Source organism: Anguilla rostrata, chromosome 3 (assembly GCF_018555375.3).
Source record: "Anguilla rostrata isolate EN2019 chromosome 3, ASM1855537v3, whole genome shotgun sequence".
NCBI lineage: Eukaryota > Metazoa > Chordata > Actinopteri > Anguilliformes > Anguillidae > Anguilla > Anguilla rostrata.
This window is the reverse complement of record NC_057935.1, coordinates 56,376,771-56,402,158: the sequence shown is the minus strand read 5'-3', so window position 1 is coordinate 56,402,158 and position 25,388 is coordinate 56,376,771. Positions and strand designations below refer to the sequence as shown.

Genomic DNA, 25,388 nt, shown 5'->3' with positions numbered 1-25,388 from the left:
TGCGGATGTCAGAAGATGCCTTCACTTATTACAGTGTAGTCTGAAAACACCCATGACTGAAAGATAAAATGTGGCCTTAGGAATATTTTAATGCAGCACACTCTGAGGTGAGGGTTTGTTTGTGAGTTTCTTCTCTCAGCACATGTGATGCTGCCAATGCCTTTTAAAATCCTAACAAGCCCCTCCATCCACATCACCAGACAGTCCCATGTCTCTTTGTCCTGTTCCTGCCTTTCTTTGCCTATACATGCCATTCCCAGCAGTGATCTTAAGGCAGCTAATGGGGATTCTATAATAAACATAAACTATATTCAACTACAGTAATAATAATAACCTTTTTAATATATTTTGCATGCCCAGAAGTGCCCTTTAGAAGTGATTATAACAAGCGTTCCATGCTGCTGTACTGTAAATGTGCATTATCATCCCTTTTCTTCACTATTGCAATATGGTCACTGCAAGCCGTTTTATTTATGTTGAGAAGGAGGAGCAATATAAGAAGATCAAAAGAGTGTGATCTGGAGTGTGCGAGAATGAATGATAAAGTATTTCAAGAGGGAGTTCGGTGTCAAAGGGTAAAAACCCAAGTAGTATAGATAGTTAGATAGTCTTTCGTTATGCTCATCATCTTGTGGAATTCCATTATGCAGATATTCACACAATGACAATAACTTCCACCAGGTATCAGCAGAAACAATTAATCTACACCTAACGTTTCTAATGAGCAAAAAAGAATGAAAGTTTATCCATAATGATAATGTTACAAGTGCATGTCCAGCAGATGTAGGCTAAACTATACATCTCTCTCTCCATTATAGGAAAGAGAAAGGGAGTCATCAAATGCATTACTGTGACAAAAGCTCATTTGGACGCACATACAACCAGAATACGCGTACGTGATCTCTTCGCTTCCACAGCTTCAAATGCGAATGTATGTCAGTCAAGACAGACCATCACAGTTCGTATGGCTGGACTTGTTATATCAGAGGCAGGGTCTAACTTCGCCCATCAGGAAAACGGGTTAAGCGCGTCAACCCACGCACATGCGGGTATCGCCGCCCACGCTATGAAATTAAGACATTTTAGAGGTGCTACTAGCTAACTAAAAAGGTGCATACACGGTTGCTAGCTATGTATTTAGTAAACATGTTCGTCCTCAGCTTTAAAAAAAAAATCTACATTCTCATCCATGTGTGTTCCTGAATTTCAATTAAAAGCATACGTCAAACCCGACGTCATCCTGCGGGGGAAATCTTAGCTAAGCAAATGCACCGAAAAACTAGCTACCTCTAGACAAACATAATATTTTAAACAGAAACACTACGCAATCGCTTTGCAGACCTTCTAAGTAGCAGGCTGTACAAGTCACCTCGCACCAGTTGGCTTATTAATGATGACTGCCGAGAAAGCAAATGTCATGTGTAAAAGGCTATTTCTTTCCGTTCACAAACCGTCAGACCAAGCCAAACACGCACACACAGCTTTGCTTAGCCCATTAGACAACTACAATCTCATAATATTATCAAGTAAATTACTTGAATTACTAAATTACGCTAGATGAACTCTGAAACAATCTAGTCAAGTTGCTGGCCGCCAATATCTATTGAACTTCTTTAGCAACTAGCCAGCTATGCTCCTAGCCAAAATATTGTAGCAAGCTAGTTAATTACCCCCTAACTACGCGAGGAGAAACCTGTTCGTTGAAGTAATATTTTGGCTACTATATTTCACTAGCTCTATTCAGTTGACTTTTTAGCTAACACTACCCCGCCCTTCGTTTGAGAAGCTAGCTAGCAATCCGACAAACGTTACTAATACTCACCAAACCCAACTGAATTTAGCTAGAATGGGTCTGAATCTCCGTACACAATACCACTCCCAGATCCCCACTTCACCCACCCAACTCAGCTTCAGAATTAAGCTAACAAGCTAAGGTTATAACTAATTCATGCAAAATTGTCCTAGTAGTTTACTTGCCCCTAGCTGGCTGTTGTTACCCACCGTTTAGCCAGCTAGATAAAAATACAATGAAATTAGCCAGCCATTTAGCTAGCAATAGAAAGTTAACGAATCTCACCTTGTGCCAGCCTTGTCGCCCATCTCCACAGGCCTCTTCTTTTAATATGCAGCTACGTACAATGTGGCTAGCTATATTATATTTAATTACTCGTACTATCCCCTCGCACTCTCATCCGTTCGATCACCCAGTTCTGTGTATCAACCCCCTCGTTCGCTCTCTCTTTCTAGCTCGTTTCCGCAGGCTCAAGACGGAAGCCAGTAGCCAGAGTTTGTGACAGCAAACATATAGCACAAGCCCACCTGAGATGATTGTCACCATGTTTAGCCAATAGATACCTGGGAAATAATTTACGTCATTCTGCCGACATTTGCCCTACCCTTGGAATAACCAATCAAAAATTAATTTCTAAAGTAGGTTGTCACTGGTTTTGATGGTCAGTGGAATACCAAATCACATTCCCGATTTATAGTGTTTACTTACAGTAATTGACCAATTAAAATATTGCGGGACAGGTTTTTGTTATTAATTTGTATCTGTAGCTGCTATTTAGAAACATAGGTATGTAAGAATTTTATCGTTAAGCCAGTTGTACTTTATGTTTTGCATTTAATCTGCAGTGACTGCAAAGCTATTAAACACTTTTTTTTTTTTACCTGTATGAAGAAATCTTTTCAGGTGCCTTGGTAGGACTAGACTTTAAATAGGGTCAATTTCCATTGTATTCCTCCTTGCCAAATAATTAATTCAGATATAACAGATATAAATAACAATGCAGATATCAGAGCTTTTGATATCTGCATTTGTTAATGTCACTTGGCCCACTGTTTTTTTATTTTATTAATTTATATGTTTAATCATTATGTAAAATTAATAAATGTGTTTAACTCCAGAAACGAAGATCTACAGTGTGTGCCATGAAAAATGATTTTCATCATTAGCATTTCACATGGGTGATATGAGTGTTTGGTCACCTTTGCCATTAAATGAATAAAATAATTATTTTTTTAAAATGTGCTTTGTGTTTACTCAGTTTCCCTTTGTCTAATATTATATTGTGTCTAAAGGAAAAAGACAGATCATTTAAAGACATATTCAAGTACTTATTACTGTAAGAAAGATTTGTGGTCCTGGAGGCACAGATATTGTGTTAACAGAAAAAATGTTTTAGTCACCTAAGTGTTTGAGTAATGAAACAGTGTGATGCATGATTTACATGTAAAACAATGCAAAACTAATTTTGTAAATTAATTTTGGCCAGCTGCAGAAATTACATATTACAAGTTATGCCTCACAAACATTTTAGCTGTTATTAATTCGCAAACAAGGTAATAAATAATTTTGGGTCTGGAGTCTTTCTGATGATGTAATCAACAAGAAATTTAAGATAAAGCAGTAGTAGATGAAGACAATGAAGAAGCAAAAAAAAGACATAACAAAGTTTGGGACATTATTGGGGTTAAAAAGATACAGAATCTACCATCTCAATGAATAAATTAATAATACAAATATGTTTTATTGATATTACCGGTATTAACTGCATGACCTGCTTTGCTGCTGGTTAACATCCCAACAAATTTACAGCCTCTCTCATGCCACCTGTGGGTAGAGCAGAGACATTGCACTTTATATAGAACTCTGCAGGCTATTCTAGGTACCTCTTAGTGAACTATAACCTGATCATCCTGTTTTTGTGTCTAACTAGTGATTTGCAGCTTGCTGCACTAGCTCTGTAGTTCTGTTTGTGAAGTGCTTCTGCAGACAGTAGGCACTCACACATCCATGTCTGCCTCCTGAAGAGTTTTTCGAATCTGTCAGCGGGGTTTTTTCTTCATTATGGTGAGAATTCTTTGGTTGTCAACAATAGAGGTCTTCCTGGGCCCACCTTGGCCTTTACATTTACTGAGCTCACCAGTGCTCTCTTTCTTCTTAATGCTGATTTTCAAGTTTTGCAATATGTTTTTTTTTTTCTTATTTCTCAGCCTCATAATGGCTTCGTTGACTTTCATTGGTACAACTCTGGTCCTCATGTTGACAAACACCAATAACAGACTCCAGAAGTAGTCAAAAGCATAGAATTAAGATTAGATGCTGAAAGCTCTCATACTGACACTAAGGGAGGAAATGAATGCACCTGATTAATCCGAACCATCTGTGAAACCATTTGTCTCAAACATTATCGTGCCCTGAAATGGCACGATAATGTTTGAGACAAATGCATCTGCAGAGGTGGAAAATCCAGGTTCAGAAAGTAAAAGTCATCTGCAGTATTTTGTTCTAATCACCTGGATTTGCTAAATAGCACAAGCCTTCAGCCAGGAGGTAGAACTAATTAGGGAAATTAGCTGGCTGAGTTTATGGGTGGAAGAAACGTTCACTTTCTGACCCCTGTACTTTCTACCTGCACCCATCTGAGAATATTACATCGCATATACCCCAGAGATTCTGAATTAAAACATACAGGAGATTAAACAGGAAAGTTTACAGGAAAATATGTCTATACATTGTTGCACAAAAACAAAGATTTTCACTGTTTGTAGAATTGTAGAACATTGTAGAAGGAGTTGTAGATCTACTTTTAAAATACAGTTTTTTGGATTGTTAATTTATAGACCGTGGTGCAGACTAATATAGCAAAAACTGGACTGATCTTAATTTTGATAGTTGAGTGATTCCTCTTCCAAACCTCATATCATTCAGTCGCTGTCCCAATTAAAGCTTCTGTGCCAATGCAGGGAAGAGCAAGTCCTCTTCGCAGCCTCCATACTGTCAAAGGGTCCCTGAGGTGCTCTGACGTCACAGCAGAGCATGTTCTTTCATGAGATCTAGCTCAGCAAAGCTATGGCAGGCACTCAGGCAGAGAGCTATTTATACACCACAGGCACACTGTTTACACACATCTGCTGAATCTATCTCGCCAGATAACCCCTGCTTGTTGTGGTACTCATGTAAGAGTGCAGTCCACGCAGTTATGTGGATGGTTTCCCTATGGCACTTTGCTGTGATTCAATGTCAGACACTCATATAAAATGTGCATTTATGATACCTTTGTCTTCTCTCAATAGTGCTTGATAGAGTTACAAAGTAGGACTATGTATTTTATATGAATTTTGGAGGATTGCTTCTATTTGAACAACTTACAGCCACATTAAACAGTTTTCTTCTGTTAGGATACATTGGCAAGCAATGCAAGCTTTAGGGATTAAACTGTATAATACTGTATGAGAAGTGTAAGAACATACTGGCCAGGTGCTTAAAGATAGGTGATTAATCTGCAGGAGAAGCCGTGGTGTGCTTTAACTAAAACCAACCATGTGCCATTAACAGAGAGCTCTAAACTATGTGGCCCAGTAGGCAAGATTGACAGATCCCAGGCTATGTAAATTATTAAGAATTAGTCATTGAAAATATATGATAACTTAAGATGCATTCACACAGACAAAAGGTAAAATAAAGACAACACTACTCAGATATGAGCTCACAGAAGAACTGAGCAGTAGAAGCTTTTTGATGAACAACATTTTCTAGTCATGTTTAAGAAAGATATAGAATTCACGAATAAGTAAACTTGCCTTCCTTTACTTATTAAGTACCACAAACAAAAGTTACTGGCTTTATGCACTTGCCTCCGAGCAACATTATGCAAATTATCAATTTTAATAAGTCATCAGCAACCTATGCAGCAGCACATTTCCTGAGTGCTCTGAAACTCACTTGAAGTCAGTATCATTTTCTAGTCACACAAGAGCACTCAAATGATTTTGACATAACCTACATTTTGCTACACAATTCAAAATTTATGAATGACAAACTTGTAACTGTGGGTAAATTTAAATACACTATTATATTGTTGACCATCAATTGTCATGGAGGGCTGAATAAAAGCACTAACCATAATATACACATGAATTGAAGTTGTACAGATTGGCAACATGGTATTGTGGTATATTTCAGGGATACTTTTATGGGTATATTTTACAATGATAAACTTATATAATACATAATAAAAATACATTCAAAATGCAAATTATACATCAAACACTTGATAACACCACCACCAGCGTACAATGATGTACACACATGGATATGGGTGTTACTCACGGTTCCAAAAACATGTATTTCTGAAAAGTCTGTAGAAGCTGTGTTCTACTTTTCATGTTTCACATCACAAAATATATTACAAAGTTTACAATATTACAATATTTATGAGTACATATTTATTTAGACATAAAAATATATATGTATCATTATTGATTAAAAATAGATTAATTTTTACTTTAATTATGCATGAAATAACTATACAACATTTATGTACTCTCGCATGTGTTTGAATGTTCACAGCACCTCACTTTTCACTCTGAACACATGGTGGTGCTATCAAACAAATAATAAACATGGACTTATGCCACAATGTTCATGCAAAATCCTTGGATGAAAATATTTTGGACAGAAACCATTTAATGACAACATATCATGCATGATCACGAATGCCAATGCTGAAATATTCTAATTTAGTACCAACATAAAATAATTCTGCCTTGAAATGCACCAATACACATGTAGAATGTTACATTTGCTGATGTTCAAAAAGATTTCCCCATCTGGTGTAATTGTGGATTCAATTTAAAACCTCTTTAATCATGGTAGTACAGCCCAAATGCATAGCTTCCCTATATGTGGACATTGCATTATTGATTAGCTGAATCCATGTTTATAGCAAACAGCTTTTACAGATTTATGGGAGAGGGGGACTTACAGTTGTAAGGCCTGTCCTGCGGTGTAGTTACATTACTACCTCTCTGCTGTGTATGGGAGTTCCGTGAGCTACAAATATGATATTGATGTAACAGATGGCTTTCTCAGAAACCGAAAGCATGATTCCTACATGGTTCAGTAGAACAGCTGCAGGACATGTCACATTTCACATAGAAATAAACAAAATATTGAGCGTATTACAAAGAAAACATTAATTTCACCCACAATAACCAGTAATACAATAATTGTATGAATAAATATACAAATAATGGGCACATAACTCATTACACCTTGCAAAGTAGAAATTGTGAGAAGTAGCTCCAAAGTATTTTTATTTTGGCAGCACCACTAACAATTTAGTCAATTATGTAGTTACCCAATATGAACCGATGGCAATGTTAATAAAGAATGTCCATTAAGATTAGTCCTTTTTGGACGCCTTCTGGACACATACAGCTGAAACTGGTCATCAACACCTTCCCAGTTAAAAAGCATTCTGTCCATTGAATTCTTCCAAGATTACAGGAGAACTGTAATGCAAAGGTATGAACAACCATTACAACATCTTCTAAGTAGATGTATTCCTTTGATTGGAATTAAAAATAATTATACCTATGCAAGTGGTCTTGTGTAACAAAGCTCCACCCTGTATTGTCACAAAACAATTGGCTTCCCTGAATGTCCATTCAAGTGTCATTATCCACAGTGGTTGGAGAGGCTGGTTCTTCTTATATAGACAGAGACCTCAAACAGTATGAAGGGTTCTTTATTTTAAATCCCATTTGTTCATATTTAGACAACTCAGGAACAACAACCCAAGACAAATGTTTTTAAGTAGCTTGAAATCTGGTTAAACAAATAGCAAGGGTTCAGAGAGAAAGAGTTAAATAAATTACACAGATATAAAAATAATATTTTAATTGCAAACAGCATTTCTAAACATTAAAAAACTGGTGCAAAGTATGGAGCTAAATTTCTCATTTAAAATAAGGATTCACAACAGTTGAGATGAAGAAAAAAAATGCACTTCATAAAAATAAAAAACATAATTCCACTAGCATTCTCCCTGTACCCATAATTCAACAGAACCCTAGGGTACTACATACATAAAAATGAGCTGGACATCCAAAGTAGTGGTATTGATGATTCTCAGCCATACCCAGTTATGTTGCTGAACAAGTCAGCATACGCCTCTGTGGTGAACTGAGCTGTGGATTCCATTGCTACAACACTGTTTCCAGTGGCCACACACTTACAACCGAGATATGTGCAATTTCAAAATCATGAGAATTGAAAATATAAAAACAAAGCCTAGGTCAACCATATACAGTTACACATCACCTTACATATTTCTTTTAAAAAAATTATATATGTATATATACTGCAATGCTACCACTGGTTTAAATGCTTGCGGTTACACAGCCAGTGAGGGACTGCAAAGGGCTCAGCGAGACACTGGACAGCTATTGTGAATGAGCACACATGCACATACAAATGCATGCTTACACGCACACACACTCTCACACTCACACACACACACACACACACACACACACAGATGGGGGTTTCTTTGAGTTCTCACAGTTGTAGTCTGATAACTCTGATAACTTTTCTTGGTACGCAGAGAACTTGCAGAATATTTGGGCCAGGTGCACAACACCTAGTGCAAGGCATTGGGAAGAACTAAATAAATGGCAAACCTAATACAAATGCACAACCAATGTTTCCCTTACCCTTTTGCAATCCCCCCCAACTGGAAAGAAAACACATGAACTTCACACCCACACACACATACAAAATCTTATTCATCATCATCCTCCTCATCGTCCTCTTCTTCTTCATCATCTTCATCCTCGTCATCATCATCATCATCCTCTACAGTCTTCACCATAGGTTTGGGGGCCATTCCCATGCCGCCAACTTTACCCTTTGATTTGTACTCTGCCATGTCCTGCAAGACAGAGGTATTGATTACTAATGACAAAAACTGTAGCAAGGCAAGGTCCAAATACTGCTGCAGGCAAATTTTTAGCAAACTACAAATATGGTGCCTCATTGAGAATCAATCTAACTGGTAGCAATAGAGTCCCAGCATTAGGTATCCGTGAAGTTTTCATAGTTGGTCTCTTAGCTCTAGGTGAGGATAAATACAAGCACAGTTGGTCCAACTTGTGGAAAAGAAACAACCGATATGAATAAAGGGTTTCTGAATAGAAACAATATGATGATGGTTATTGTAGGCTACTAGGCTTCCAGACCAATGAGAACAGATTTGTGAAGCACAATTAAATTCAAAGTTAATACACCTAAACTCTATAATCTTGGAACAATTTTCTCACAATCAATTATTGGCCAATTATATATTATAGAAAATATACATTCAAAATAAATGTCAGAATCACTGCCATCAATAAAAATCAATTTTGACAGACTGTCTGCCTTTTCCAGAGATCTAATCATAAAATGTATTTTGTAAAAATGTGAATTTCACAAGTAAATATTATTTTAATGATTCTTTAATATGATTTTTATAAAATAGGTGAAGTTGCCCACATTTACCTTCTTGTATTTGTCCTTGAGCTTGTTGGCCTTAATCAGGTAGGGCTGCTTATTGCCATCGGGCAAATTGTTCCATGACTCCCCCAGTTTCTTGGCAACTTCTCCAATGCCCAAGCTAGGATTCTGTGCCTTGATCTTGGGTCGGTGCTCAGAGCAGAATATGAAGAAGCCAGATCTGTTTCAAAATCAAAGATAAGTTGCAGTCAGACTAATAATTTGTCACAGCATAATTTGGTTGGATGAACTGCAGCCTTCCCAAAAATATTATTTAACCTATGCTCGAATATTAACTTTTAGTAACATACGGTGGTCTCTTTGGAGCATTTGGGTCCTTCTTTTTTCCCTTTTTGCCAGGCATGTATGTCATCATCTCCTGATCATAGCGAACCTTGTCCTGCTTTGCCATGTCTTCAAACTTGGACTTCTCCTTCACTGACATGGTCTGCAAAGTAGGTACCACAACGTTTAAGGACTAATGTCCAAAGCTGAATTTGCATTTATTATTAATAGAAGCCTTTTATTACCAATGATTACTGTGCAGCTAACCATATGTCACAAAAAAGTTAAAAAAACAATGGACTTTCTGGATGATGAGTCAAAAATATAAAACATTCCATAGAACATGTTTACTTGACAAGCTTTGAAAACACCTATATATATATTTTTTATATTAATGGAGCTGTTTGTATGTGAACACGTAAAATGAATATATCTTCAATTAGCCATGTAAAATGGCCAATATAATGGAGTTAAAATCAACCTTGGATCATCTGAAGGCCCTGGAAAAGGGTGGTCTAGAAATGGCAGTCTCATTTATGACTCACCTTCCACCTGCCTGAACACTTTTTGGAGAACTCTGCAAAGTTCACTGGAATTTCAGGGCTTTTCTTCTTGTGCTCCTCACGACACGTCTGAACAAAGTAGGCATAGGCCGACATCTTGCCCTTGGGCTTCCTGGGGTCGCCTTTGGCCATTGCAACCTCCAACAGATTTTATTTATTCTGCCTTTTTTGGGTGTTTAATGATTCACTGCTCAATGTAGAGAAATAAACAACAAAGGCCAATTAGTCTTACCATATGCTGAAAAGTAAGGCATAATTCACATTTACTCTCACAACACCTTTATTTTACGTGTTTTTTGAAGAAAAAAACGTAATGTACAGGAGTAATGAGGCAAAAAGACAACCTTTCTTAGCTACTTCAGGGAGTTCTTTGTAAGGAAAATTAGCTCCATATGCACTCAAATACACATCTGGAATGTCACGACTACATCAAGCCTGCTTATTGCTTGCTTATGGGTACATAATTCAAGTATCTCTTTTTCCCCTTAAACATTCGCAAAAGTTGTAAAAATAGGGCAAAAATATTTGATATTTAAGTTTACCATGAATGTTCATGAAAACAAATTAATTCACCAAGTTAAATGAATTACATCTTAATTCAGGTATATAACATTTTAAATGACAATACGTATAAAATGCATTATAGTTGGATGCAATAGGTGCCACCACCATATTATCTCATCGAACCCACCCAAGATCCGTTATGATTTTATTTTCCCGCAATCATAAATCAGGTGAACCGTTACTATTTTAATATAGAAGTAGCGCAGCAATCATACTGCACGCTTCCAATGTTGCGGGCGCACAGTAGATTTTCATCGCAGTGTAGATAATGAAAGGTCATCATCAGGAATTATTCATCTTCCATTTTGTGAAATGCCATCTCATGAAAGAAACTGACCATTAATTTCTGTCATATTAAACGCCTTGTTCTTACTTTTCTAAAAAAGCTATTGTTTTCCAAGTATAAAATATATACTTCGCGAAGCTTGCTTTCCCCCAGTACGAGTATGTAGTACTGGTGCTGTACAGCGCGAGGAAGGGTTGCTGTTCTTTGCAATAGCTCCCCATTCATTAAAATGGCTTCTGCAAAACGAGCGAAGGGAAGGCTTAGGTTGGGTTGGCTATGTAACAAAGCCATACACACCCCCCTCGGATTACAAAGGACGTCTCAGGGATATCTTCAATATAATAAAATAAAAAACACAACTGTCTGTTAAAGCAGATTGGATTCTTTACATTTCATAAATATTTTTTCCTATTTCGTAACATAATTTTGATAATTTAACTGTTTGCGAAAGTTGAATCTCTTACTGCCGCTTGGTGCAATGCTGTCTATAACAAAGGCTATGCGCCAGCCATTTCTAATACCAAGTCAGTCGTGTAAAAATGGACAAGTTGAAAAAAAAGACAGAGCAATAAAAAATGCAGTATAAAATTGGTAGACAATTGAGGATAATTATTTTGAGAAAGAGGCGAAAATTTATATATTTTTATTGCGTATGGAAAAGTATTTTTGTACAAGTGTGAAGGTCTGCGCTGTCTGTTAGAACCGCTCCTTGTCAATGGCTTAAATCGCCAGCCATTTTAATGCATTGGAAACGCGACCATTTAACTGGAGAAGGAAAAAAATCTTAATAGACATTTATAATATTCTAAGCCTTGATTTATTTTATTGCATAAATAAAAACTAAATCATTTGAAGGAAAACGAACATTTTCCTTCAACAATAGCAAAAAGACACTAAACATGCTATCAAATATCAGTCACCAGCCTATTAAAAGAACAGTAGCTCGTACACGGAGCATTGCCAGCCATGTTACACACAGCAGCGATGCGTGTGAAGAATACGCGCTCGCAATTACAGTTTAATAACTTCACCTTCTTTGACAGTTGAAAATGGTACAACAAATGAATTCAGTAAATGCATCGAATGACACTGACACATTTATATACTTACAATTTAAAATAAGAAAGTAATCTAAACAAATGAACGTAAACCAGTTCAAAACATTGTATTGTCATCACAATAAACAGCTATACTAACATTAAACTCCATAATTAAAATGTAAATAATTATCCATGTGGATAAACTGAACATAGAATAGGATACTGTTCATATTATTGATCAGCTAAATATGATGCATATCTGCATGCATTCTATTCAAAATGATAAAAGAAAATGTAAATGACAGCCTTTAAATAATTTTAATATATTAAAGACGATTGTCTCCTTCAATTACCTAATCGTGACAAATTAAAAACAAAACCCAGACACTTGGACCTACCTGTCTTGTTTGCCTGTATGCAGTCTTACGCTCTCGCTTCTCTCCTCTTTAAAAGCTATGTACACAGCCTCGCGCTAGCTCAATACGAGACCGGTCTGATTGGCTAGCGGCCTCACCGGTTTGAAACACCCTCCATAACTGTGGATTGGGCAGTATAATACACACAACCGCGGTATCTTAGCTCCAATTGGTGTAAGTGAAAGGTGTGTCATCTCCTCGTTTAAAAAGAAGAACCGCGTAAAAAGTTTTACCATAACATTGGCAAAAGTTTAAAGGTCTATAGAAGGACAGGCGCAGTGTATTACTTTGGTGGTATGATGCATGAAGCACAATTTGATAATTTTTCCTATGCAGCCCAGACAGTTCACTTTGCTTTGGGATCACATGTGTAATGGCATAAATGGGTAACTAAAATCTAATGTATTTTTATTTGAAATTAAGTTTGTGATTTCATAAAATGACTGTCAAAAGCAACACAGCAGTAGGCTACTTTTTATTGCTAACCTGACCACAAAAATAAGGGGTATGGCCAGCAAAGCCATACTTTACAGAAAAAGAGGGGTTTCATGATAGAAGGACATTTAGCAAGAATTTCTTATTACCTTCTCAACTTTCACACTGTACAGAAGAGAAAGGAATGGTGAATGCAGATTGGAAAAGGTACATGAATTAAACAATCTACAGCATAATTATTTTAAAGAGGAAAGCGTATTAGCTCATATGCTCAAAATAAATAATGACATTATAGGTCGACATAAGATATTGAGCAGTTAGGCATTGAGAACCTGATCCCTTGGTCCTCATTAGTTACCCAGTGATCAAAAGCCAGAATGCAAATATGTGGAAATCTAGGTTGAGAGATGTTTGACAAATGGACTAGGTTAACCCCAATATAGCTGAGGATTTATCTGGATTTACATCCTAGCTGGCTAGAAAACTTTCAATCTCAACCAAATGTAGACAGGTCTTCGCCTGATCACCTAGACAGCGTTTTACCGACTTTTCACCACAAAAATAGTTCCAACTGATAATATTGACAAAGCGGCCATTGCACTCTTCCCATTATGTGAAAAGTCCCATTGTTGCCTAGCTATCCATTCATATTTTGTCTGTCAAGCATCCACCAGACACTTAGGAGCAAGCTGTTAGGCAGGAATTTGAAACTGCCTGTCATGAGAAGGCCAGGGGTCTGAGGGGTCGGTGTCCAGAACCGTACCCCAGTGGGGGTACCAGGGGAGTTAAGACCCCCAGAAACTCTAGCATTTGCATCAAATATAGAGGTAAAAGGTGGCTTTTCTGGAAACACTTTCCCTTGATTTGTGGTATATATTTATATATTTGGACTCAAATGAGCTGAAGTTGAAAAATATAATGCAAAATAACTTTGTTTTGAAAATAAATCATGCAGTTTCATTTCACAGTGACTTTTCAGTTTTCACTATTTCAAATAGACTATTGACTAATATGTAAAACATGTTAAAGCGTGGAAAAATATGAAATAAATATTATTTCGAAAGTGAGAGCAATTTTATTTTCCAAACTTTTTACAAAATACAGGAGTGAATCATGACTAGTATGTTTTCGGAAATGAGATCTGTTTATATCCATAACCTCTCTTAAACAGAGTTAAATTGACTAGTCAGCTTTTTAAATAATATCACTGTAGTAGTGACCAGCATATAATGTTAAACATAAGACAGTTTGCCATTGTTAATGGTGTAAATTGACTAGCTACTACAAAGAGTACTTAAGGAGTAGTGACTAGCATCTAAAACATAGGACAGTTTGTAATTCTTACTGGTTTAAATGGTAGTACAAAAACACAAGTACAAAATACATAAAATTAGCAAAAGAGAGGAGATAGAAAGGGGGAAGGAGGGAGAAAGAAAGAAATTTGAGGGTGTTTGGGGGCATGGTCCCCAATGAGAGACTTTTTTCAGAAATCACACTAAAAGGGTTAATTTTGATGACTTCTGATAATAGGACATTCATTTATTAAACTATTATAAACTATTACAAAACCAAGGATGCATTTTGCTAGCCTTAAAATAAAATGTGTAAGTGATTGAAGACCTGTACACAAAAAATAAACTGACAAGCCAGGAATTGTAAAACCTTTTTTTTTTTTTTTTTTAATTTGAATTACCCGAAAGTGTTTTCTTTTTCAATATATTATGCTTGATAGCTACCTAGTTAAATGTTAGCCAACTTATTTCAGCTTACTTAATATAACAATAGAAATAAATAAAAATAAACATGAAATAAAGAAATCCAGCTGTCTCCATAAAGCAGTCCATGGTCTGTCTTAACCATAAGTCAGTATGTATGTTCACACAAATTAATTAGACCTAGGTTCAGTAACGTAGCATTGTAACAAATGTGAAAACATAACCCAGTGTTTCCCACAGGAAAACTGTGATGGGGATCCTGAACTGTCTAGGGGGTCTGGGGGCATGCACCTCCAGGAGAAAATGTTGTGTTATGTAATATAGAACATTAACTACCGCCCGGTATCTCTCCTCCCTTTTCTATCCAAAACACTTGAACGTGCTGCATCTAACCAACTCTCTGCTTTCTTCACTCAGTATAACCTGCTTGACCCCCACCAGTCTGGCTTCAGACCAGGCCACTCGACAGAGACTGCACTCCTCTTGGTCAATGAGTCACTCCATGCCACACGAGCAGCCTCCCTCTCCTCTGTCCTGATTCTTCTAGACCTCTTCGCTGCATTCGACACTGTGGAGCACTCCATCCTCTTGTCCTCCCTGGCAGCAACAGGGATCTGCGGCACAGTCCTTGACTGGATTGAGTCTTACCTCTCTGACCGTTCCTTCCAGGTTGCCTGGGCGGGTAAGGTATCACCACCCTGTCCCCTCGCCACCGGAGTTCCCCAGGGCTCAGTCCTCGGTCCCCTTCTCTTCTCCTTATACACCAGATCCCTTGGCCCTGTAATCTCTGCCCATGGCTTGTCCTATCACTGTTATGCCGACGATACACAACTCTTTCTCTCCTTCTCCCCATCGGACACACAGGCCCCTACCCGCATCTCTGCTTGCCTGAGGGACATCCAGAGCTGGATGGACAATCACCACCTGAAGCTCAACCCGGGAAAGACAGAGCTAATCTTTATTCCTGCTCTAACCTCTCCCCTCGTCGATTTTTCCATTTCCCTAGGGGACACCTTAGTGACATCACCACCCTGTGCCAAGAATCTCGGAGTGGTGATGGACAACACATCGCAGCAATAAGCCAGGCATGCAGATTTTTCCTGTATAACATCCGGAGAATCCGTCCCTTTCTCACCACCTACTCAACCCAGCTCCTGGTCCAAGCAATGGTACTATCCCGCCTGGACTACTGCAACTCTCTTCTGGCTGGACTACCGGCATCTGCCATCAGACCCCTGCAACTCATTCAGAATGCTGCAGTTCGTCTGGTCTTCAACCTCCCCAGACACTCCCACGTCACTCCCCTGCTCACTACCCTCCACTGGCTGCCTGTTATAGCTCGCATCAAAGTTAAAACATTGGTCCTAGCATACCAGGCAGTCAAGGGATCAGCCCCAGCATACCTCCACAAGATATTCAAACCCTACATGCCAGCCAGACCCCTCCGTTCTGCTACCTCAGGACGCCTGGCACCTCCCCCTCTTCGCACCTGCGCTTCCCGAACACGTCTCCTGTCTGTTCTGGCCCCACGATGGTGGAATGACCTCCCCGTGGAGGTCAGAACAGCTGAGATACTGACCCACTTCAAGCGACGACTGAAGACTCACCTCTTCAGGCTGCACCTCTCCCCATCCCTCCCTACCTCCCTGTAATCTCTGTAATGACTGTAAGCTTAGGGTTGTAACTAGGTAGCTGTTTCGCAGGTGACTTAGTTAATGCACCTGTCTTAACTACTGCTTGTATTTTTGCATAGACTGCGTTGTTGCTGTTCTCGTTTGTGTTAGTGTTAATTAGTTTAACCTTCAGGGTCCAAGTTGAACTATGCAGTTGTTCCCTGCACTTGGACCGGTACTTCTCTCTAGGGTTTTCAACATACTTGTTCCTGGTTATGGTTATACACTTTGTTGTACGTCGCCCTGGATAAGAGCGTCTGCCAAATGCCTGTAATGCAATGTAATGCAACTGAAAACAAAAGAAAACAGCAGAATAATCTTACACCCTCATAAGATATTGCTTCATAAAATAATGCTTAAAATGACTGTGTCAATATTTTCTCTCAAATGTATTGACGAGATCTTTGTATAGTGCATCGTAGGCGGCAAGCACCACATAACGTCATCCTCCAAAGATATTAGACAAACTCTTTTTATCCTAGGGGTTTTTAATAAAATAAAACTGAAATTGTTGCTAGTATGGCTCAAAATTCAACAAATTTATCACTGATGGATGGCTGATGGAATCACTTGAAGTCAAACCAGAAAAATGACTTCTTTGATATGCAACATCACAAGCGGAACAAAAACAGTTCTGCTATTATAGCTTTAGGTTGAAAAAACGACCAAAATAGACAGCATTGACATACTTTATTCTGAATCAAAGGACAGTAGCAATGATTCAGATGACGCTGAATTCAGATGATTCTGGTACAGTAAGTACATTACATATATTATGGGCATTATCCAGAGCGACTTACACGCTCTTATCCAGAGCGACTTTCACAACATCTTATAAAGCACTTACATTGCATCCATTTAAATAGCTGGATATACTGTGTACTGAAGAAATGTAGGATAAATTACGTATAAAGTACGATGATTGTGTTTGCCCTGGGACTCAAACCTGTGACATTTAGGTTATAAGACCAAGCTCCTTACCCATTATACTACACTGCCGCAGTAAGTCTGAAGAAAATATAACTGATCCTGATACCGCAATATAGCTGTTGAGGTTTGAGCCAAAGGTGCATGGATCAGAGTCAGATGACTCAGAGAATTCTTTGCAAGGCAAACAACTGAAGCCTGAAGCCTGTATTGGTAATACAGACCGGTCGCCTTTTCACTAATACGTGTCTGGGGATCCTTTTCTCATGTTGCCTCAGTGCCTAATTATGGATAGTCATTCGAGGACCATGGCAATTCTATGATAGCATAGGCTAACTGGACACATCTATGCGAGCTAGCATAGCTACTATTAATAGCTATCTTGTTGATTCATCACAACTTCGTTGGTGCTCTAATAAAGTGTCCCACATAGGGAGGGAGTTGCTGTAATTCAGGGTTTCAGGCAAGTTTGCTAAGTGGAGGTTCTTGTATAACTTTACCTCATTACAGTCCCAATATTTGTGCAAAAAAATATTACCCTGCATAAAGACTAGTAAACAAATCTGAGTTGGAGTGGGCTACCTAGATGCAGTCACACACCATAATTTAGGGTAAATGCATCTGAAAACGTTGCTTCCTATACAGCAGTGGAGATTCTAGAAAATTGGGTGACAAGGTGAAATTTAGGGGTGGCATGATCACCATTACAAATTCATACGTTGGTATCAGTTGACATAGGTAAAATTTCAGTAATAATCAGTGTCATAAAATTATTAGACTAACACATCATTGGCAATTTTAGTGAACAGTTAAAATGACAAATATGAATGGTAATCTTTCTTAGATTATCAAATACTGCAAATTCGATTATTACATTTCACTAATATTAACAATGTTCATTTCTGAAGGCACATTTTTTTACTAAGGAATATGGTGGCTTCAATCAACACTTAAAGAACATTACAGAGACAACTATTTATTCCACACAAGTAATAATAAAAAAAGAGCAAAATTGCAAGGGTGCGCCTCGGTACACGCGGATGCGCGACGCACGTGGAGAAAGAGAACAAAGGAAATGAAGATTTAAATGTAAATCTCAGCTAGCAGTTCGAGTGGAGTGTGGTTCGTCTTAAGAAAAAATGGCGACAATATTTTATAACGGAGCATTTAAAGGTCGACTAAGCGGTTCTATCCTGAGATTAAATGCCACCAATTAAATGCTACATTTACTTGCTTAGTTTGACCAGCTACGATTGTCTGGCGAATATGACTATGCACTGTGTGCAGGGGATGCTAACACGGGTAAATACGGAATGCAGGACAGCGCTTGCGCATAGCCTCCATTAAGGAGCTCTGAGCTCACTATAATTACAGATCACGTAACGAAACAGATACGTAGTTCGTTTTATTTTGGGATATTCGGATTTCCGGCTTAAATAGCTCACAAACGAAACGTCAAATAATTAAATAAAGTACATATGCCGAATGCGTACACAAAAGACAACAAGATACTACCTTAGTATTTATCAAGTCTTTGATATGTTCATTCTTTTAAACGAACTGTGATAGAATTCAGCCATTCTCAGCTTCTCGCGCTCCCGAGACATACAGTAAGGGACCGTTTAAAAAGTTCACCAAGTCCGCCACTATATTTCTTAAAAAAAAAACAATGATACCTTTACAAACGTGAGGTGTACCAGACATAACCCATACGGAAAATTAATATATTTCAATTTATGACGGGGATTTTAAATCTATTTAAATAATTGTGTATGAAATATATTAAATAACAAAATATATTTAAATATATTTCATATATAAGCACATACATGCATTGTTAGGTTATATTATTATACATATAATATATGTATTATTATATAAATACACAAAAGTTGTACATTTTGAATATTTAAATATATTTTCGCAATGTGGGTTATTTGAAATGTATGTATATGATGTAAAATATATGTGGAATAAATGTATTACAATAATATAAGGAAATATATTAAAAAACATCTAGTTCTCATATATTTCCATATCTATTTTTTTATATGGGAGATCCAACAATCAGTAAAAGAGAACTAAAACCTACACCACTTAATAGAGGGCCGTTTGTGGGCAATACTACAGCTTTTAGACAGGCAAAATTGAGCCTCAATTAATTTAATGTTTCTAAAGTAAAATTTCAATAGCTTTACAAACCATTTAGGGGATATATAAAGCTGACAGCACCCATTAGAAGGTCCCCTACAGGCCAATATTCAGAATTGGAAATTTGACTCCCTTTTAATTTTGGTACATTTTTATTTATGGAAAATTGAAAAAATTAAATAGCTTTGCAACAATCGGGAGGGCCCCTACTGACCATACTACAACTTTCATATTTGGAAATTTCAAGATGGATATTTATTTAGAAATATTAGCAGTAACCATAAGTAGGACAGCACTAAAACCAACACTACTTAATAGATGACCCATACTGGCCATACTACAACTTTAAAATTGTGGTATTTCAAGATGGATTCAATTTGGTGAATTTTTCTTGTCTTTTTAGGAAAAAAATGCAATAATTTTTTGCAAGTTTCACAACCATCAGTAGGACAACACTAAATCCACCACTACTTAATAGGCCACCTACTGGCAATACTACAACTTTCATATTTCCAGATTTAACCTCTGTGAAATTTGGGTCAATGTTTATTTGGAACAATATTCAATAGCTTTGCAGACATCGGTAGAAAAGCATTAAACCAACGCTATTTAATAGAGGGCCCCATACTGACCATACTACTAACTCTCAGATTTGTAAATTTAACTTCTGTTTGCCAGAGTGCTGAAATTTCCTCTGGTCTTCCAGTGCTGTCCAGGGTGCTGAATGTGGAAAGGGACAGCAATGAAACAGAATAGAAATTTTGAATTCTAAAAGTTGTAGTATGGGCAGCAGAGCTGTAGAAGACATAGATTTTTTCCCCCAAATAAAAGTTGACCAAAATTAAACAGAAGTTAAATCTGAGAGTTGTAGTTTGGCCAGTAGGGGGGTCCTCTATTAAGTTGTGCTGGTTTTAGTGCTTTGCTACCGATGGTTGCAAAGCTATTGAATTTTGTAAAAACAGACCGAAATTAAACAGAAATAAAATTATGAACGTAAAAACATTTCTGATTCTTAAAGCTGTGATGTTATCAGGCCGATGCAATGGAATATGTGGTGCTGATTTTACTGCTCTCCACTGCACAGTTGAGAATTTGTTGAATTTAGAAAATTGAAAATGCCTTACAAAATTAAATCCAGCTTATTTAAACATTCATTAACCAGATGTGAAACTTCCAAACCTAAAAGCTGTAGTATGGTCTTTATATGTTCCTTTGACCGTGGAGAAAGCTTAAGAGCTATTATACACGTTGATTGGTAGCTTTTGACATTTTGCTTCTCCTCAATTTCTTGTTGCTGTACTTTTTAGATGGTCCCTAAACACACTGTAATTTCTCCGTTCAAAACATCAGTAATTCTGTCGAAAAAGAGGTTTTAGTTGACTAACTACATTGCCAGGGTTCAGAAAGGTTCAGTGAGGTCTATATCGAAATGGTTTTGTCAAGAAAGGTGTGGAATAACTTGACTGGCCTGCACAGAGTCCTGACCTCAACCCCATCCAACATCTTTGGGATAAGCTGGAAACCAACTGGAGCCAGGCCTAATTGCCAAATCAGTGCCTGACTTCACTAATTCTCTTCTGGCTGAACGGAAACAAATCCCTGCAGCAATGCTCCAATATCTAGTATAAAGCCTTCCCAGAAGAGTGGAGGTTGTTATAGCAGCAAAGGGTGAACCTACTCAATATTAATGTCCATAATTTTGGATGAGATGTTGGATGTCAGGTGTCTACATACTTTCGGACATGTAGTGTAAGTGTGATGACTAATGGAGAAACTAGTAACACCCCCCCCCCCCCCAGAGAATTCCCCCCCCCCCCAAAGGAATGGGGATGGCAAGATCCTGAATATGCCATCCCATGACCATGGCACCAGATGCTACCACAGCAAGAACCTGAGCAAAGCACAGAAGTTGTAACACTTTGCAGCTAGGAAGATGAGGGTGTAAATGAACTCTGAACAGTGTTAGGTGCATACAGCTCTCCAAGAAAGACTGTGAAAGCAACATACTGAACCATGGGAAATAAGCTCTAGAATTATACACAGAAATGGGTGTAACCATGGAGTTAATGAGCTGAGTGTAAAGTTGAGGGTAAAGATACCTGCGTCAAACAGTGAAATAACCAGAGGCAGAACTAAGAACACTACTCTCACTCCAAGAGAACATGGGCGGCCAGACACTGAGAGTGCCTAAATGTTCCTGAATGTTGGTATTGTTAGACATTATGAATGTTATCATTCTGTTTTTTTAGATGTTGAACTAACATTAACATAAGGGATCAGAGTAACACATTTAACACCTGGTACCTACGAGGTGCCAGGTAGACTGAACAAGAATTCAAGGATGTCATTAAATATACCAGCAGTGCTAGCAGGAGAAATAGAAAGTCACAGAAATAAAGGTTGGGTTCACATTGATGTGCACTACAGATTGGAACAGTACAAGGACTAGGAAAAGTGACTTCTAAGAGGCTAGGCCTTCAATGTAAGATCATTGGGAAAGAGGCAAAACATTGAGCCCTCAGCCTGAGAGAGCAGATCCAAGAGATCCTTGTGACTACTGAACCATGGGAGATGTGGCCATGGGGGGCGGGGGGCACCAGAAGCACCCAGGCCTCCTCCAAGTGACTCATATGAGAGAGACGTGGATGTAGCATGAACACAAAGAGGGACAGTTGAGGCCACAGTATCACTGCCTAATGATGCATTGTCTCCTCCCTGGGAGAATAACTATAGGCACTATACAAAGTCCCTTGAGTGAAAAAGTTTGATGATGGAATTCCCAGAATTCCCATTCCTCAGATGGACTGAGCAACCTCTGAATGATCACAGAATTCCAGAGGCCTGTGTCTCTCTCTGGGCATCATACATAGTGAATACTCATCAGCTGCAGTACGTTTGTGTGATGTGAAGCCTAGGGGATCTGTCCAGAGGCACTGACCTCCCTGCCTTTGCAAACTGTACCCTAGCCAGTCAGGGGTGCATTCGTAGTTAATGTTTGGCATCACAACACTGAGATGTTCTTCTCAGTGTTGTTCTGAGATGCTGAGATGTCCCTCCTGCAGTCCCACTAACAAAGAACTGCTTGTCCTCAGCACTAGCTTTGTCCCTGGTGGTGGCAAAGGCATAGGAGACAACATGGGACTGGGTACATGAACCTAATCCTCATGGGAACCACCTATGCTGCTTCAGTCATGAAGCTGACAAAGTGCAGACACATTTGCCACAGAGCCTTTATGTTGGGATTAAAACGGGACAGGTACCTCTCCAGAGTCACACTCACAAACATGGTTTAAGAGTCCAGAAGCAGGCCTATTAAGTATATTCTCTGGGATGGAACCAAGTTCTCCATGTTCATTTGGAGCCCTAGATGCTGTTGGCGCTCCACAACTCCAGGGATGTGCTGGTCAAACTATGAAGGTATTTTGGGCCCATTACTGCCTCCATGCACTAGATGAATCTGCAAGGCATATGACATGGAAATAGTGAATGCTAAAGTGCTGTGAGTAGCTTTAGAACAATCAAAATAAATATACACATCCTGTGTGTATCCCTCTGGGAAACTGTTGTTTGCTGTCTTTTATATTATGCCAAATAGCTAGTTATTTTTCTCAATGATCAATAAATCCTAAATTTATTTTAAAAGTAAGTTATATAGGACATAATTCTGTCTCAGTCCAGGTCATATCATTCTGCTTTCCAATTCTATATTTTGAATCCTATGAAAATGTTTAAGACAGTCAGCAGGGATGTCAATATCCGGGGAGGTCTTTGAAAATTCAAAGATGTCCTTGATTGTTGTGGCAGCGTGTGGGCTGAATTAAGGGGATGGAAGCTACACTAGGTAGCAGAAAAGGATAAATGTATCTTCAGAATGGGACTGAAGTAGAAGTAAAAAGTAGTTGGACTAAAGAGACAGACAAAGAAGTGCTCTTCGGTGAGAGACTACACTGGTCCATTTGTTTTTAAAATTTCTGGCAGTGAAAAGCAGAGTGTATGTTTGTGTGTGCACATACATATTTGTGAGTGTGGGTGTGTATGTGAGAAAAATTCCCTGGTATAATTAGATTTTTTTCTTAGTTTTATCCTATTAGATGACTCATGTTGTGTATGTGTGTGTCACTGCACATGGCCAAAACAAAAAACCTTTATTTTATATTCAATTATACACTAACCTACTTGTTGATTCTAAGATATAGAAGGGAATTTCTAGGACCTAGAAGGCTATTTCTGGGAGGTTGCTGGTGGGTAAGCAGGCTTTTGTCTCCAGCAATTACCCAGGCCCCATTATCTAATTAACTGCTGGTTGACTTGTAGATTAGACAAAATTTGACAAAAGTATAAGTTGTTATATTCTGTCACAAAAACAGCTATCGGCTGTAACTTATGAGTTGATCAATTGGAGAACAATGTCTGTTTCCCAAGCCTTCTCCACCAGTTGACAATTGTGGCCCACATTCTCTTCAAAGACCAGGTATCAGGCTCTCAGCCACACTGCCCCATTTTACATAGCCTTACACTGTTCCTGAAGGCCAGCTCATACATACAGCTCTGTGATCACTGCCTTCCTTTGCTTTTTGCAGACTCATCTCTTTAGACTGCAACTGGAGTCCATCCAACTCTGATCTGCCTCCATCGTCCCGCTGAGTTAAAAATTCTGCAGCACATCTGGCAGAGATCTGCAAGGGATTTGTGCTTTAACTGGGCAAATTCAGGCAGGCGATTCTCAATCACACTATCCTTTACTTACATGCTTGGTTTGACTAAGTTAGCAGAAGTGAGATTAAATAAATATAGGGCATCTAGGAACTCAGAGGCAAAGAGCTTATTTATTTTAGCTGGGAACCATCTCTGGTTTTACAATCTGCATTTAGGGTTGTAAACCACAGAAAAAGGAGATGTTAAGGTTCTGTTGAATACTTTAAACACCCATATCATCTGATGATGTATATACAGTAATAATAAATCGGACCACTTACAGGATTAGAAGTCCCTATCTGAACGGTGCACTTTAGAATTGAGGGAAATCATTTTTCCAGAAAAGGGGATACTGCCCTTCTGATTCTTTTGGACAGTCAGTTATGTAATCATGGGATAAGATTTCCAAGGGTCCCAAGAGTTTTAAAAGAAGGACTTATTTTTATTAACCCATTTAAATGTGGTCACCAATATCATTTGTATGCCTTCTGAGGCAAAATGCTATGTTTCTTCAATCACAGACATCCTTGGTAAATTGTGTAAATTGAAGTCACGGTGAATTTTCCCCACTTGTTAATTGTTATTGGTGACATTATAAACTGTCAGTAGTGGAGTTTCCCCTTAATATTGGCTTGCTCGGGTCCTGGCTTATGTTCTCATGTGGCTTATACATTGAACATAATTGTGTCATTATGAATGGGAAAATACACTCAAATCATAACAGGAGATGCAGAAATACATGAGGAATCATCTTGTTTTTGGCTCAAGTTACTCTGGTTAAATATTTTTTTGCGTGTCAGTATTTCATGATGCAAAAAGCATTGATCTCAGAAAAGAAATACTCTGAGGACTATAAATTATGTTAATCCAATGTGAATAAAATTTAAATATTACCTGAGTTGGCCTTCAAGTGAAAGTCTTCAGGTCAATAAAATATGGCTGTCTTCCATGCTCCGAACTCAATTTGTCTTATTGAGGAGATGCCAAGACTGTGGAAAATAAACACACACGAGTGCATTAAATTGGTTTGGTCAAGGTAGTAATTTTATCATCTCAGACACGTGGTCAAGTCCATGTCAAAAATCATATCTTTGCCCTAACAAAAAAATAATCGTTCTCTTAGCTGTAATTTATACTGATACTGCAGTCGCCAGACAGCTGCATGTTTCTAGCTGCATGCTGCTCAGACATTGCTTGAAACAGACACCGCCCCCTTTTCTCAACAGCGCTACAGAGCTTATAAAATTCCTTCCCTCCATTTAACGGTAGTCTGTTAAAATCTTCATTTTCTAGAAGTTAGACATTTGAATCAG

The 25,388-nt window shown here is 38.2% G+C and overlaps 2 protein-coding genes across 4 annotated transcripts in view; both read right to left on the bottom strand.

Moving 5' to 3' along the window:
- Window positions 1-2,284, bottom strand: part of arrb2b (arrestin, beta 2b) — a 32,677-nt gene extending 30,393 nt beyond the window's left edge. The window contains exon 1 of one of the 2 annotated variants that reach the window (XM_064328471.1): window positions 2,078-2,284. Coding sequence is in view for 1 of the 2 variants with exons in the window: in XM_064328470.1 (XP_064184540.1) it covers window positions 2,078-2,100 (23 nt within the window). In the remaining variant the exon portion in view is untranslated. The remainder of the gene's footprint in view (window positions 1-2,077) is intronic. The other variant, XM_064328470.1, reaches the window with a different exon arrangement.
- Window positions 2,285-7,522: 5,238 nt separating this feature from the next.
- The window catches only part of hmgb3a (high mobility group box 3a), a 34,439-nt gene continuing 16,573 nt past the window's right edge, over window positions 7,523-25,388 (bottom strand). Inside the window, exons 2-6 of one of the 2 annotated variants that reach the window (XM_064328467.1) lie at window positions 24,970-25,064; window positions 10,156-10,360; window positions 9,637-9,773; window positions 9,332-9,506; window positions 7,523-8,723 (exon numbers count right to left, since the gene is read on the bottom strand). In XM_064328467.1, the coding sequence (XP_064184537.1) occupies window positions 8,574-8,723; window positions 9,332-9,506; window positions 9,637-9,773; window positions 10,156-10,305 (612 nt within the window). In that variant the 5' untranslated portion in view covers window positions 10,306-10,360; window positions 24,970-25,064 and the 3' untranslated portion in view covers window positions 7,523-8,573. Of the gene's footprint in view, window positions 8,724-9,331; window positions 9,507-9,636; window positions 9,774-10,155; window positions 10,361-12,461; window positions 12,584-24,969; window positions 25,065-25,388 lie in introns of those variants that run through there. The other variant, XM_064328466.1, reaches the window with a different exon arrangement.